A 14,979-nucleotide genomic window follows, 5' to 3' on the forward strand; every position below is an offset into this window, starting at 1 on the left:
TGGAACATTGCCGAGAGATCGTCGAAAGTTCACCGGAAGATTGCTAGAAGCTCGCCGGAAGAAACCTAAACTTACGGACTTTGTTTAGCTTAGTAAATATCTTAAAATTTGTAGTTAGCACATAATAGAGATTAGAATTGGGCCAACCCAATTAGGGGACAGTTGGGCCATGTTTGGGTTGTGTTGGGCCAAGAGAAAGGCTCAAATAGTGACCAAACAAGTGAAACCGTCGTGGCACAGTCTCCGAGACTGTGTCAGGCGATGGTACCACCAGTTTGGGCATTGGTACCCCCCAGACTTAGTCTCCAAGGCTGTCTGGGCGGTGGTACCGTCCAGTGTCAGGCTGTAGGCAGTGGTACCACCTGTACCCTAAAATTTCGGGGGTTTGAATTTTTGGGCTCCAAATTTGAATTCATTTGGGGCCTATAAATATCTCAGCTATTCCTGCATGGATAAGCAAGAAATATTGAGCAAAACCCTATGATTTTAAAATTGTAAACCTTAGAAAGTTGAGTTCCCTCCTCCCAAAACTTAGAGAGAGTTCTAAGGGATGTATGAGAGGGATACCTTGTAAAAGAGGGTTATAAAAGGTTATCTCCTAAATCTATGAAAATGAGAAGAGGGGTGTAAAAGGGTAGTTGGTCTTCGCTCATTGAAAGAAGACCGATAGTGGATGCCGATAGCCTCGACGGAAGAGGAATCGACGAAGTGGATGTAGGTCACGACGACCGAACCACTATAAAAATCTGGTTTGTATTTCTCTTGTGTAATTCACTTTACTGCAAACCACTTTACTTGCTTTACATCCACTACACTCTTTCGTACACTTTCAAAGTTAATACCTTTACGAAACGATTTTTCGTTGGAAACGGATTTAATCGCAACGAAGTTTTGAACTGACGTAATTTTTACCGCTGCATTAATTCACCCCCCCTACTTAGTGCTGATTCTTTTTCTAACAAAGATTTCCCCAACTGCATGAGAAAATATCGTTGCTTTGTTGGGAGAAATCCTCCATCTTAGCCCGTATAAATAGAAAGAACATATCGATATGAAAAACATCACGACGTCCGTGTAGGTGCCATTTCCATCCTTGGACACGACCATGTCTGCCTGAATGTTGGCTGCCAGTACTTGTAGCAGTCGTCGATCCTTCTTCACCACCCATTCAGAATGCTGTTGACAAGAGAAATGGATTAAGATCCCAAGGTTTCAATCTGTTCTTATACTTAAGGAAGATACTTATTCTTTTAAACATTTATTTCTCTTAAAATTCGTCCATTTTTTTGTGTTCTTGCGCTCGAACATTTTAGGGATATAGCTCGAACATTTTAGGGATATATATCGCCGAGTTGGTTTCCAAGATTAGTCACGATAATGAATAAACTTTTTTAATCGATCATTGTTCACATAGATCTTATCGAGAATTTTTGTCAGAATTTGTTGTTCTTCTTTTCAACGAATTGACTATTTAAGGTGGGAAGGAGAACCAACCATCTCTTCCGCAGATCATCTCCATCGGCACCGATCCCAGGTCAACTAAGCGTGATTCGACCGTGGCGGTAACGTTAAGCGTAAATTGGGTTGGAAGAAAGGGCGTCAAGGACGTGATGTCTCGTTCCATATCACGCAGGTTGAGGCGTCAGCTCATTACTCTGCTCTCTCTGCAAGAATTACATGGCTTTGATTCCACTCTCCCTCCTCCTCGCTTGCTTCATCTTCTTTTTCTTCTTCTTCTTCTTCTTCTTCTTCTTCTTCTTCTTTTCTTCTTCTTTTCTTCTTCTTCTTCTTCTTCTTCTTCTTCTTCTTCTTCTTCTTCTTCTTCTTCTTTTCTTCTTCTTCTTCTTCTTCTGCTTCTTCTTCTTCTTCTTCTTCTTCTTCTTCTTCTTCTTCTTCTTATTCTTCTTCTTCTTCTTCTTCTTCTTTGATTCCACTCTCCCTCCTCCTCCTCGCTTGCTGCTGCTTCTTCTTCTTCTTCTTTGATTCCACTCTCCCTCCTCCTCCTCGCTTGCTGCTGCTTCTTCTTCTTCTTCTTCTCTTCTTCTTCTTTGATTCCACTCTCCCTCCTCCTCCTCGCTTGCTGCTTCTTCTTCTTCTTTTCTTCCACTCTCCCTCCTCCTCCTCGCTTGCTTCTTCTTCTTCTTCTTGCTCTCATGACGGCACCGTGTTGAGGCATTCCCGACCACGACGATGCCATGCTTTTCCCAGTTTAATCTGTGGCGCGGAGCATTGGATCACATCGCCCGCTACTAATGAAATCGGTGTGATGTGGTAAGTAAACCTGAGGCGAGAATGCAGCAGCCACCGAGCGTCGTGCATCGACCCGTAGCCATTGGAATCCCATGGGCGCCTTCAATCTGCCGCTGCACTCGAATGCTTCGATGATAAGTATTTTAAGAGTCCTAAAATTAGATTTGAAATTATTCGATCCGTTAAAAATGTAATTATGAAAAACACCCTTTCATGAGTTTGGATATGTTTAAATAATACTATTTATTCGTCAACGTTTTGCAAGTGAGTCCACAAAGGATCGAGAAAGGAATTTGAATCTGGATTTGTGCTAATTCAAAAGAGATTTTTATTTTTTTTTTGTGCTGTGAAGAATCTGATTTATGGATGTAGGTAAGAATTGTGGAATCATATATTTTGCATCAGTTTTCTAATTTATTTTTTTATCATTAATTTTAAAAGTTTTCTCTTTCCATAATATACATGATGTTTGTGATATATCTTCTTTAAATTCATACGACAATACCACATGTTAAATTAATTCTTATGTGTATTCAAATTCGTTCAAATCGAAGCATCAAGGGTCAAATTAAATCAAATAAAAAAAATGATTCGGTTCAAAGGAAGGTACTTCAAACTAAAATCATTTGGAACCTAAGTAATCGATTACGTATGGATTAAGCTACTGTCAAAATCATCAATCCTCAAGAAGAGTAAAGGTAATAATATTACTTTTTAACTGTGCTTGATTGATCCATACTTGTAAAAATGTTTAGATATTTTAACGATACAATTAAAAAGTTAAAATTATAAACTTAAAAAACTATTACTTTTTAACTGAGCTTGATTCGAATCGATTAATCAAATAAACAAGATATCTTTTCAAATTAAAATTATTTATAATCTTTAAAACTAAATTACTGATGAACCGATTCAGATTAAATCGGTTCGAAACCAATTCGATTAGGTTTGATTTAATTTTTTGATTCGATTTGAATACCCCTATTAATAATATTACATTGCATTCTTGCATCACTTTCTTCTTCTAAAGAATTCTTCGACCTAACTGTCATCCCTTGTGGTAGCCATAACATGCAAGATATTGTCTCCATCTCATTTATGACTCTTCCCATGCTGTCATTTCTGTTTTTTTTTTTTTTGTCTATCATACTATGACTATGATTGATTTTGTTCACGAGAAACATGTTTCTTACGTTAATGCACAGAGGGAGTAATATGTTATTAGATTTCGTGTTAATCGAAGTCTCACGTATTAGATTAATCTATTTATATACTTGTGTTTTTATGGAGTGGATACAAGATCCTTCAAAGCATTACCAATCTTTACGCGTTCTCCATGAACTCAGCCCCAATAATATGTTGAGGCAAAGGAAGACGAGAGACGTGAACGGGATGCAATTACGAGGGACGACGATGATGATTCCTCGTGGAAAAGACACGCAATTAGATGGAGATTACGAAAAGAAATGGCATTCCACTTGCAAAAACTGTACATGATTTCTTTATTAATCTCCACGAGTTAAGCTAAGGTGGATGACTTTCCTGGGATTGGACTCCATCCCAATTCCCAATTAACAGCTTGTAACATATCAACCAATTATGAAAGGAATTAATGATTTATTATTGGTAATTTAACTTGAATGGTTGGAGTCATTAGGTTGAATGATGAGCGTTCACTACATTATGACCAATCGATGAACGTTGATGCATGGAGCCCACTGCAGTCGGTGATACCACGTTCTGTTCTTCGTCGTCAAGCTTCGGTCTTCCTCTATATATATATATATATATATATATATATATATACACACACACACACTTGCCCTTCTTCTTTTACGCCTTCCATCAAGGAAACTTGACAGAGATGGAATGAAGCTATCGATCCCAAATATAACATAACACCACACTGCACTTAATAATGATATTACATGGCCTGCATGTCCCCTTGCCGAAAGCAAAATGAGAGAAACCAAGACATAGTTACGTACAGGAGAAAGAGAAGCAAATTTGATAGGGAAAATAATGGCACAGTTGACGCGCCGTGACGACAGCCCCCGGCCAAAGCAATAACGCCGACTAGACCCGCCCTGACGACTCCCGCTGTTGAGAGGCGACCTCCGACCCTGCATGGTTGACCACGACCAGGCCGGACAACGACCTGCCCCTCGCCCATACCCTGCTACGAACCGCTCCACCACGCGACCCCAGCAGCCGCGTCAGACGCCATCAGAGGTACCCCCTCACTCCAGCAGGCGGTCAAGTCAGGTAATGCTAACCTCCTCTATAAATACCCCCAAGTCCTAAACAAAAGAAAAAAAAGAAACTCACTCAGACACAAAACACTCAGAGACTCTTCTCCTGCCTCATCCACAACCCCCTCCACATCTTTCTCTAACTTGATCGTCGGAGGGGTCGGGCCGAGCTCCCGGCCCGACCTGTGTGCAGGTGCGAGACGGTGTTGCCTCTTCCCGAAGCTGCGGCGGAGCTGCCTCCCGAACCGAACCGCCGACCCGAGCCACCGAGCTCGGCCGCCAGGAGACCCCGAGGGACGCCGCCCGTTGACCACCGCCTTCCGGACCCGGACCAAGCCGCGACAGCCCCAAGGCCACGGCTGAACAGTTACTGACCGTAACAAAATTGACGAAGAGACAAGAGAAAGAATAATAAATCATGGAAACACTGGGTGCGCGGTGGTGGCGAGGTGGCGGTGGAATGATCGGTTCGGGAGGCTGGTGGTTTATATCAAGCCTTGGCGGGTTCAGCCGCTGGCTCGGCCGGTTTCTCCATCTCCGGGGAGGGGTCCGAGGGAGCTGGGTCGGCCGGGGCAGGTGCCTCTTCCACCTCTGCCTCAGCCTCTTCCTTCTTGATCTCCTCCGCGGTTTCCGGTGTAATATCCTTGCTGGTGCTCTCGACGGCCGGTTCGGCGGGAGCAGGCGGCTCCTCTGCGGGGAGTAAGGTGGACACCTGCTCGAAGAGGAAGATCACGGGACCGGAGACGAGGCCGGGGCCGTACTTGGCGGCAGCCTCGCTCACCGGCTTCGAGTCATCTCAAGTTGGATATATATATATATATATCCACTCTTATTTCTACAATATATTATGATAATGTCGGAACTAACTATTTATGTGTCAATCTAGTGTTCCACTCCCACATGAAACATTTTATCATTGACTTCCATTTCGTGCAAGATCAAGTTGTTCGACATCAACTACGCGTTTCTCATATACATACATATATATATATATATATATATATATATATATATATATATATATATATATATATATATATATATATATATATATATATATATATATATATATATATATATATATATATATATATATATATATATATATATGGCTGACATAAATTATTTTCATTGTATCGGTCCAAGATTGACATCCTAAATAGGAATACCATATTATGGGTGCATGATAGCAGATAAGATTTTCCCAACCAGAGAAAATATTGTTGCTTTATTGGGAGAAATCCTCCATCCTAGCTAGTATAAATAGAAAGAACATATCAAGTTGCTTTATTGGGAGAAATCCTCCATCCTAGCTAGTATAAATAGAAAGAACATATCAAGTTGCTTTATTGGGAGAAATCCTCCATCCTAGCTAGTATAAATAGAAAGAACATATCAATAAAAAACATCACGACATCCAAGATGGACGTGTAGGTGCCATTTCCATCCTTGGACACGACCATGTCTGCCTGAATGTCGATCATCGGTACCTGTAGCAATCGTCGATCCTTCTTCACCACCCATTCAGAATGCTGTTGACAAGAGAAATGGATTAAGATCCCAAGGTTTCAATCTGTTCTTATATTTAAGGAAGATACTTATTCTTTTAAACATTTATTTCTCTTAAAATTCGTCCATTTTTTTGTGTTCTTGCGCTCGAACATTTTAGGGATATAGCTCGAACATTTTAGGGATATATATCGCCGAGTTGGTTTCCAAGATTAGTCACGATAATGAATAAACTTTTTTAATCGATCATTGTTCACATAGATCTTATCGAGAATTTTTGTCTGAATTTGTTGTTCTTCTTTTCAACGAATTGACTATTTAAGGTGGGAAGGAGAACCAACCATCTCTTCCGCAGATCATCTCCATCGGCACCGATCCCAGGTCAACTAAGCGTGATTCGACCGTGGCGGTAACGTTAAGCGTAAATTGGGTTGGAAGAAAGGGCGTCAAGGACGTGATGTCTCGTTCCATATCACGCAGGTTGAGGCGTCAGCTCATTACTCTGCTCTCTCTGCAAGAATTACAAGGCTTTGATTCCACTCTCCCTCCTCCTCGCTTGCTTCTTCTTCTTTTTCTTCTTCTTCTTCTTCTTCTTCTTCTTCTTCTTCTTCTTTTCTTCTTCTTTTCTTCTTCTTCTTCTTCTTCTTCTTCTTTTCTTCTTCTTCTTCTTCTTCTGCTTCTTCTTCTTCTTCTTCTTCTTCTTCTTCTTCTTCTTCTTCTTCTTCTTCTTCTTCTTCTTCTTCTTCTTCTTATTCTTCTTCTTCTTCTTCTTCTTCTTCTTCTTTGATTCCACTCTCCCTCCTCCTCCTCGCTTGCTGCTTCTTCTTCTTCTTTTCTTCCACTCTCCCTCCTCCTCCTCGCTTGCTTCTTCTTCTTCTTCTTGCTCTCATGACGGCACCGTGTTGAGGCATTCCCGACCACGACGATGCCATGCTTTTCCCAGTTTAATCTGTGGCGCGGAGCATTGGATCACATCGCCCGCTACTAATGAAATCGGTGTGATGTGGTAAGTAAACCTGAGGCGAGAATGCAGCAGCCACCGAGCGTCGTGCATCGACCCGTAGCCATTGGAATCCCATGGGCGCCTTCAATCTGCCGCTGCACTCGAATGCTTCGATGATAAGTATTTTAAGAGTCCTAAAATTAGATTTGAAATTATTCGATCCGTTAAAAATGTAATTATGAAAAACACCCTTTCATGAGTTTGGATATGTTTAAATAATACTATTTATTCGTCAACGTTTTGCAAGTGAGTCCACAAAGGATCGAGAAAGGAATTTGAATCTGGATTTGTGCTAATTCAAAAGAGATTTTTATTTTTTTTTTGTGCTGTGAAGAATCTGATTTATGGATGTAGGTAAGAATTGTGGAATCATATATTTTGCATCAGTTTTCTAATTTATTTTTTTATCATTAATTTTAAAAGTTTTCTCTTTCCATAATATACATGATGTTTGTGATATATCTTCTTTAAATTCATACGACAATACCACATGTTAAATTAATTCTTATGTGTATTCAAATTCGTTCAAATCGAAGCATCAAGGGTCAAATTAAATCAAATAAAAAAAATGATTCGGTTCAAAGGAAGGTACTTCAAACTAAAATCATTTGGAACCTAAGTAATCGATTACGTATGGATTAAGCTACTGTCAAAATCATCAATCCTCAAGAAGAGTAAAGGTAATAATATTACTTTTTAACTGTGCTTGATTGATCCATACTTGTAAAAATGTTTAGATATTTTAACGATACAATTAAAAAGTTAAAATTATAAACTTAAAAAACTATTACTTTTTAACTGAGCTTGATTCGAATCGATTAATCAAATAAACAAGATATCTTTTCAAATTAAAATTATTTATAATCTTTAAAACTAAATTACTGATGAACCGATTCAGATTAAATCGGTTCGAAACCAATTCGATTAGGTTTGATTTAATTTTTTGATTCGATTTGAATACCCCTATTAATATTACATTGCATTCTTGCATCACTTTCTTCTTCTAAAGAATTCTTCGACCTAACTGTCATCCCTTGTGGTAGCCATAACATGCAAGATATTGTCTCCATCTCATTTATGACTCTTCCCATGCTGTCATTTCTTTTTTTCTTTTTTTTTGTCTATCATACTATGACTATGATTGATTTTGTTCACGAGAAACATGTTTCTTACGTTAATGCACAGAGGGAGTAATATGTTATTAGATTTCGTGTTAATCGAAGTCTCACGTATTAGATTAATCTATTTATATACTTGTGTTTTTATGGAGTGGATACAAGATCCTTCAAAGCATTACCAATCTTTACGCGTTCTCCATGAACTCAGCCCCAATAATATGTTGAGGCAAAGGAAGACGAGAGACGTGAACGGGATGCAATTACGAGGGACGACGATGATGATTCCTCGTGGAAAAGACACGCAATTAGATGGAGATTACGAAAAGAAATGGCATTCCACTTGCAAAAACTGTACATGATTTCTTTATTAATCTCCACGAGTTAAGCTAAGGTGGATGACTTTCCTGGGATTGGACTCCATCCCAATTCCCAATTAACAGCTTGTAACATATCAACCAATTATGAAAGGAATTAATGATTTATTATTGGTAATTTAACTTGAATGGTTGGAGTCATTAGGTTGAATGATGAGCGTTCACTACATTATGACCAATCGATGAACGTTGATGCATGGAGCCCACTGCAGTCGGTGATACCACGTTCTGTTCTTCGTCGTCAAGCTTCGGTCTTCCTCTATATATATATATATATATATACACACACACACACTTGCCCTTCTTCTTTTACGCCTTCCATCAAGGAAACTTGACAGAGATGGAATGAAGCTATCGATCCCAAATATAACATAACACCACACTGCACTTAATAATGATATTACATGGCCTGCATGTCCCCTTGCCGAAAGCAAAATGAGAGAAACCAAGACATAGTTACGTACAGGAGAAAGAGAAGCAAATTTGATAGGGAAAATAATGGCACAGTTGACGCGCCGTGACGACAGCCCCCGGCCAAAGCAATAACGCCGACTAGACCCGCCCTGACGACTCCCGCTGTTGAGAGGCGACCTCCGACCCTGCATGGTTGACCACGACCAAGCCGGACAACGACCTGCCCCTCGCCCATACCCTGCTACGAACCGCTCCACCACGCGACCCCAGCAGCCGCGTCAGACGCCATCAGAGGTACCCCCCCCTCCACATCTTTCTCTAACTTGATCGTCGAAGGGGTCGGGCCGAGCTCCCGGCCCGACCTGTGTGCAGGTGCGAGACGGTGTTGCCTCTTCCCGAAGCTACGGCGGAGCTGCCTCCCGAACCGAACCGCCGACCCGAGCCACCGAGCTCGGCCGCCAGGAGACCCCGAGGGACGCCGCCCGTTGACCACCGCCTTCCGGACCCGGACCAAGCCGCGACAGCCCCAAGGCCACGGCTGAACAGTTACTGACCGTAACAAAATTGACGAAGAGACAAGAGAAAGAATAATAAATCATGGAAACACTGGGTGCGCGGTGGTGGCGAGGTGGCGGTGGAATGATCGGTTCGGGAGGCTGGTGGTTTATATCAAGCCTTGGCGGGTTCAGCCGCTGGCTCGGCCGGCTTCTCCGTCTCCGGGGAGGGGTCCGAGGGAGCCGGGTCGGCCGGGGCAGGTGCCTCTTCCACCTCCGCCTCAGCCTCTTCCTTCTTGATCTCCTCCGCGGTTTCCGGTGTAATATCCTTGCTGGTGCTCTCGACGGCCGGTTCGGCGGGAGCAGGCGGCTCCTCTGCGGGGAGTAAGGTGGACACCTGCTCGAAGAGGAAGATCACGGGACCGGAGACGAGGCCGAGGCCGTACTTGGCGGCAGCCTCGCTCATCGGCTTCGAGCCAGGGAACTCTGCGCAAGGATCTAATCTCATCACAAGCCCTTCCGCTATCACCTCAAAACAACTATAACATCTGTGACAGAGAAAGCATTACCGATCTTCACTAGTTCCTCGATGAACTTGATCACAACAGTTGATTTCTTCTTCAGTCCTGACCCCGTCGGTTTCTTCACCAGAGTCTGTCGTCGTCCAAAGCAAGTATTTGCAGAAGGCTGTAAGTATTTGATACAGAGTCTGTGAATAACATGAGGATGAGTTCAAGATCGATAAACCTTGATTTCAACGGCAGAAGCTTCGTAGATCTCCACAACTTTGGGCTGCAGGTCAGTCTTCTTCTCTTCGAACTCCTTGCTGATGTCCTCCTGAACCAAACAAAGGATCCAGTAGAGATCAGATCAAGTCGAAGGGAGAAGAAGAAGAAGAAGAAGAAGAAGAAGAAGAAGAAGAAGAAGAGAAGCAAAACCCCATGCACCTTCGATTCGTCGAAGGACTTGCATGCCTCGGCGGCGGCAGCCTTCTTGCCGTTCCTGTCAAACACCTTCTTGATCGTCGGAAGGACTTTAGACTTCCAGTAATTCACCATCTCTGCTCTCTTCCTCTTGCTCTCCTGTTAGCTCAAATCGCAAACACCTGTGTCTCCAAAAGAAGAAGCAAACATCACCACACGACTAAACTATATGAGACCAAATGATCGGTAAAGAAAGGAGGAGAAGACGTACTATGAAACTTGCGTCTTCCTCTCCACTCCGCTCCTCTGCCTTTCTTCTATGCCTACGATCACCAATGTATAGTATGCACGAAAACAAAGAGGAGAGCGGAGCCATGTGCTTGCCAGGGAAATATACAAGGACAACGCACCAAATCACCCTTGCACTGTTATGAAATTACGGTGTAACCCTTCCTAAAGCTCAGGTAAAAACGACCGCGTATATGTAATGCGGAGGGTATTTTCGTCCTAAAGGTAAGGATCGCCGGCTCAGCAGAAGGTTACAGTGGGGAGGTGACAGCTGGAGGTCGCAGTCGCCTATTGTCCTCGTGTGCCACCGCCGTCCGCCGAGCCCCGTGGGAAACGGAAAGAGGCGACGCGAACCGGGAATCGGATCGAGGGGTGGCAGAAACCGGGGTTTGTCGCTTTGGGCCGCGGGGCCCGTTGGGGAGCCGTATTGGTGTCTCCTAAGGACCACGTGGCTTCGGGGCACACAGATCCGCCCTCCGTCATCTTTATCCCACTTAAAATAATATTTAAATACTTTTTTTTTTCAAATCCCTTTTGGGGTGTCATTTTTTTGGGTTTTTTTGTGTGTTCCTCGAAAATATTATTTATTTTAATTATCAACAAAACCTTTAGGACCCCTTATCAACAAAAAACATATATATATAGATTAAATTGGAAGAAATTTCTTTGAGATATTCTAAGATTTTGATTATGATTTTTTTAAGTATTATGTTTTTTAATGGTCTCCCGGGGAGGTTTTAATTAGAAAGAACTTCCACCTAACTATGGTAGCGAATAATTATTAGATTTCCACAAAGAATTCTAATTATCATGGAATATTTTATTTTATGTATTAGGCTTTTCAGATAATAATATATCTCCACTTATACCCGATACATTGCAAGAATCCGAGGAAGAAGCCCTTGTCATCATCACCAAATGAATGAGGCCATGCTTCGAATCATTGTGATGGGTGATGTTTAGGTGTTTGCCCGAACAAATTCCCCCTCCTTTTTCTTTTCCCCAATTACTTACTTTTCGTGCAATAATGTGTCGTGATATAAGAAATATCTACCAATTTTATTGCATTGCAAAGAGAGTCACCCATGTTCGTCAAATCCAATTCATTCACCAACGTAATTTGGCGGTAGTGCCAATCACATCGGATGGGCAACTCCATTGACTCTATCTTAATTATGAACATAAATTGCATGAACAAGTAGAATTAATGAAATAATAAATTATAGTGCATATTTAAAGAATTATTGTTCCCTTACGCTCAATGGGTTGAGTCAGGCTCTGACTCGACCATGGGCTCTTGGGGAATGGGTCGAGTCAGGCCGCGACCCAACCGCTGGTTCCTTGGATTTACATTTCACCTGAGCTAATATTTACCACAATGTCACGACCTTAGCTGAAATTGCCTAAGGCGTGATGCACCCTTGCGGCCAAAGACGCGAACTTAGCTTGGGTTGCCTAAGTCGCGAGTCACCCTCGTCGCAAAGACGCGAACTTAGCTTGCGTTGCCTAAGTCGCGCTTCGCCCTTACGATCTTGCTCCACAAGGATCAGCCACTTTGTAACCTCTCGCAGGTCCCGAAGGACCTGTAAAAGAGAAAGAAAGTTAGATCGAAAGAACGAGCAACGGACAAGTCCCGAAGTCTTGCGAAAAGGAAAGTTTTACAAGCAATTCGACGAACACCCTGTGTGCACAAGAGAAAAGAGGGAGAGGAAGAAAAACAAGGCTTTCAAGGATGAACGAACAGCTGCAAGCCCACAAACAGTCGCTCACCTGGTCCCGGGCGCAAAACCAAGTTCCCGTAAAGGTCACGTGCGAACTTGCGAAAGAGTGTTCAACGCCCGGTATATAACCGAAGCCCCATCCAGCCATGTGCCACCCGGGGGGTTCCTGGGTGCTGAGATGGCTGACATTTTGGTGAGCGGAGGCAGCACTCCGCTCACCTCCCGCGGCACGCGAAAACGGAGCCGTTTTGGGCTGTTTTGGGGCTGTTTTGCTCGGTTCGGTGAGTGGTCGCTTTGCAACGCTGCAGCTTGTTCGAACTTACATATTTACAAGCAAAATGACCCAAAACCATGAGGAAACATGCTGTCGAGCAGCTGTACATGCGGGTGTGAGCGACGAACGGTTCGTTGAACGGAGTTGTTGCGGGTGCGCGACGACCGTTCGTGACAACAAGCTGCCGCAGGCCAACAATAGTGTGGTGTCTTAGCAGACCCGGATCCGACTTGTAGCTCTTAAGCCCCCAAGCATCGGGAGCAGCCCAAAAAGGGTGCTCCTCCCACAACCCAAAACCATTAATGGACCAAACAGGTCCGGAGCTACTGCTCCGTTCCCCGTCGTCCGACCCGTATTGGGTGGGCGCATCCTCACCCTCCATCATCGATCCAAGGGCCACGATGGGGTCCGGGGAAATTTTCGAAATACGTATTTCTACGTAGACATGGGGCGATACAGATCAGAGCAGGAGTTTTCCGATCGCGTACCCGCCTGCCTCGAGAACGTGGGACCCGTCACTGCGGTGACAATGACGCCTGCGGTGATATAGTCAGGCATGAGAGACACGAGTGGGGAGAATACGTGAATACGAGACTGAAAAAGCGATGACTGGTTTCGGGGCAGGGGACGCGGTCATAAGCTGCCAACGGCCTTTGTGATGGTTAGATCTCAGCCCTTCGTCCCTTATCATAGCCCACTCGCTGCTCCTCTCTCCTCCTCTCGCTATCCTCCCATTGCTTCCGTTTCTAATCGCCTCCTCCTCTGTCTCTCTTATCTCCAATGGCGACCTTCGCTTCTTTGTCTCAGTAGACGGGCCAAAAAGGAAGAGCAAAGCCTCTTTTCTATCGGCGGAACGAACGCTGCTCTTGTGAATTCGTGGAGCCCCTCTGTTCTTCCAGGTGCCTATTTGTTCATGAGCTTGAGAATACTGGCATCGTAGTATTCGTCGAAAGTGTTGGGTGTTGTTTATTATTGGTATTAGAACACCGCCCTCCATTCATAGAAGTTAATGGGTTGGTGTTCAATACTTTTTATTGGCTCCATTTATAGGTTAAGTGTCTGATTCATCATCAATTTCTTTCAGCAACTACATTAGCATCTTAGTACAGAGAGAAAAACTGCCCAGTAACACAAAAATATATATTTTTAAATACTATAAATAATCTGGAATACATTTTGATTTTAATTAAAGAGTGCACAAGCATCTAGTTAATATAAGTTGGTTTGTGTTGCAATTAAGTATCAAACACTAAAAGAATTCTGAAACTATGAAAATATTGTTCATAACCAATAAAAAATACCTAAAGGACACTGTTATGCAAAAACAGTATGGCCTTTGCAGCGAATTCTCATTTAACATCATGATTTTGAAGACTAGCTGGATGTAGGACATGTTTCTCAAAAAATATTTTTCTAGTACTGATACATAAAGCTTGAGTATTTTGATTATCCACATGCACAACAATTAAGAGTGAGGATCTACTTCTGTTTTCTAGGTTCAGTTGGACTCTCTTTCAAATACTTGGACAGGTTATATAGCAATAAGGCAGTATCTTCTTGAACCAGAAGCAGGGCAGACAAGGTAAAATAAATGCATGCCTATAATCAAGTGATTGGTAGCAGGCAGCAAGAGCTGTAAAAACTAAGTACAATTTGAAAAATTTTAAGTGAGTAACTTGTTAGTTGCTTGTTATAAATTAGCATAGTTTGCTCACTATATTATGTTAGACCTGATTTATTGCCAATATTTACATGAAACAATTGGCTCTATGAGTGTTAAGTTCAAAATTTATTCAGTTTACCACTAATTTAGATGCAAAAATTAAGTACAAGTTGAATTATTTCAAGTGACTAACTTGATATTTGCTATAAATTAGGTTATTCTGTTAAACTATATACTACCTAAGACCTAATTCACCACCAAAGTTAGCATGAAATTATTGGCTCTATAAATGTTGTCTTTGACATTTATTCGATCTACCACTTAAAAAATCATTCAGGTAGCAAGCGGATATATTAAACATGTAAGCCAACATGACCAAACATAAATACACAATTAGATTCTCAGAAGTATTTAAACAAGATAAAGGCTTATCAACATACCTTTAAACCCAGATTCTTCCTCTTCAGGGATTCAGCATCTCTTCCTCTACCATCTTGGTTGGAATCAATGAAATCAAGGAGATCAGGCATAGGATATTCATCATTTTAGTGGAAGTAGAAAATTCAGTTGGCACATCTAGTCAATGAAAATATTAATTTTAGTGCACGAGGATGACGTTATATAGATCACGTATATCAGCAATAAGTGCAGAGTGAGCATGCTCACAGTATTTGTGACCTAAAGCATGTTAAACCT

The 14,979-nt window shown here is 42.3% G+C and overlaps 2 protein-coding genes and 1 pseudogene across 2 annotated transcripts in view; 1 reads left to right on the forward strand and 2 right to left on the reverse strand.

Moving 5' to 3' along the window:
• Positions 1–8,827: 8,827 nt before the first annotated feature.
• LOC135624880 (plasma membrane-associated cation-binding protein 1-like) lies at positions 8,828–10,747 on the reverse strand. Its single transcript, XM_065128924.1, has 5 exons — positions 10,609–10,747; positions 10,362–10,519; positions 10,162–10,251; positions 9,984–10,068; positions 8,828–9,900 (listed from the first exon to the last, which is right to left on the reverse strand). Exons 2-5 carry the CDS (start codon positions 10,470–10,472, stop codon positions 9,590–9,592), a joined length of 597 nt encoding a protein of 198 aa, XP_064984996.1. The 5' UTR covers positions 10,473–10,519; positions 10,609–10,747; the 3' UTR covers positions 8,828–9,589.
• A 26-nt stretch (positions 10,748–10,773) lies between these two features.
• LOC135624876 (protein REDUCED CHLOROPLAST COVERAGE 1-like) overlaps positions 10,774–14,979 on the reverse strand; it is a 97,494-nt gene continuing 93,288 nt past the window's right edge. Inside the window, exon 22 of the mRNA XM_065128920.1 lies at positions 10,774–14,859. Coding sequence (XP_064984992.1) covers positions 14,847–14,859 — 13 coding nt within the window. The 3' untranslated portion in view covers positions 10,774–14,846. The remainder of the gene's footprint in view (positions 14,860–14,979) is intronic.
• Positions 13,386–14,979, forward strand: part of LOC135624882 (protein REDUCED CHLOROPLAST COVERAGE 1-like) — an 81,724-nt pseudogene continuing 80,130 nt past the window's right edge.

This window comes from Musa acuminata, chromosome BXJ2-10, assembly GCF_036884655.1.
Source record: "Musa acuminata AAA Group cultivar baxijiao chromosome BXJ2-10, Cavendish_Baxijiao_AAA, whole genome shotgun sequence".
NCBI lineage: Eukaryota > Viridiplantae > Streptophyta > Magnoliopsida > Zingiberales > Musaceae > Musa > Musa acuminata.

Excerpts from the sequence above, each read along its gene's own strand:
- LOC135624880 (XM_065128924.1), bottom strand. The coding sequence starts at position 10,472 with ATGGTGAATTACTGGAAGTCTAAAGTCCTTCCGACGATCAAGAAGGTG. Across the intron at positions 10,252-10,361 it reads AGTCCTTCGACGAATCGAAG|GAGGACATCAGCAAGGAGTT; the intron begins GTGCATGGGGTT and ends TGTTTGGTTCAG. Across the intron at positions 10,069-10,161 it reads CTTCTGCCGTTGAAATCAAG|ACTCTGGTGAAGAAACCGAC; the intron begins GTTTATCGATCT and ends GGACGACGACAG.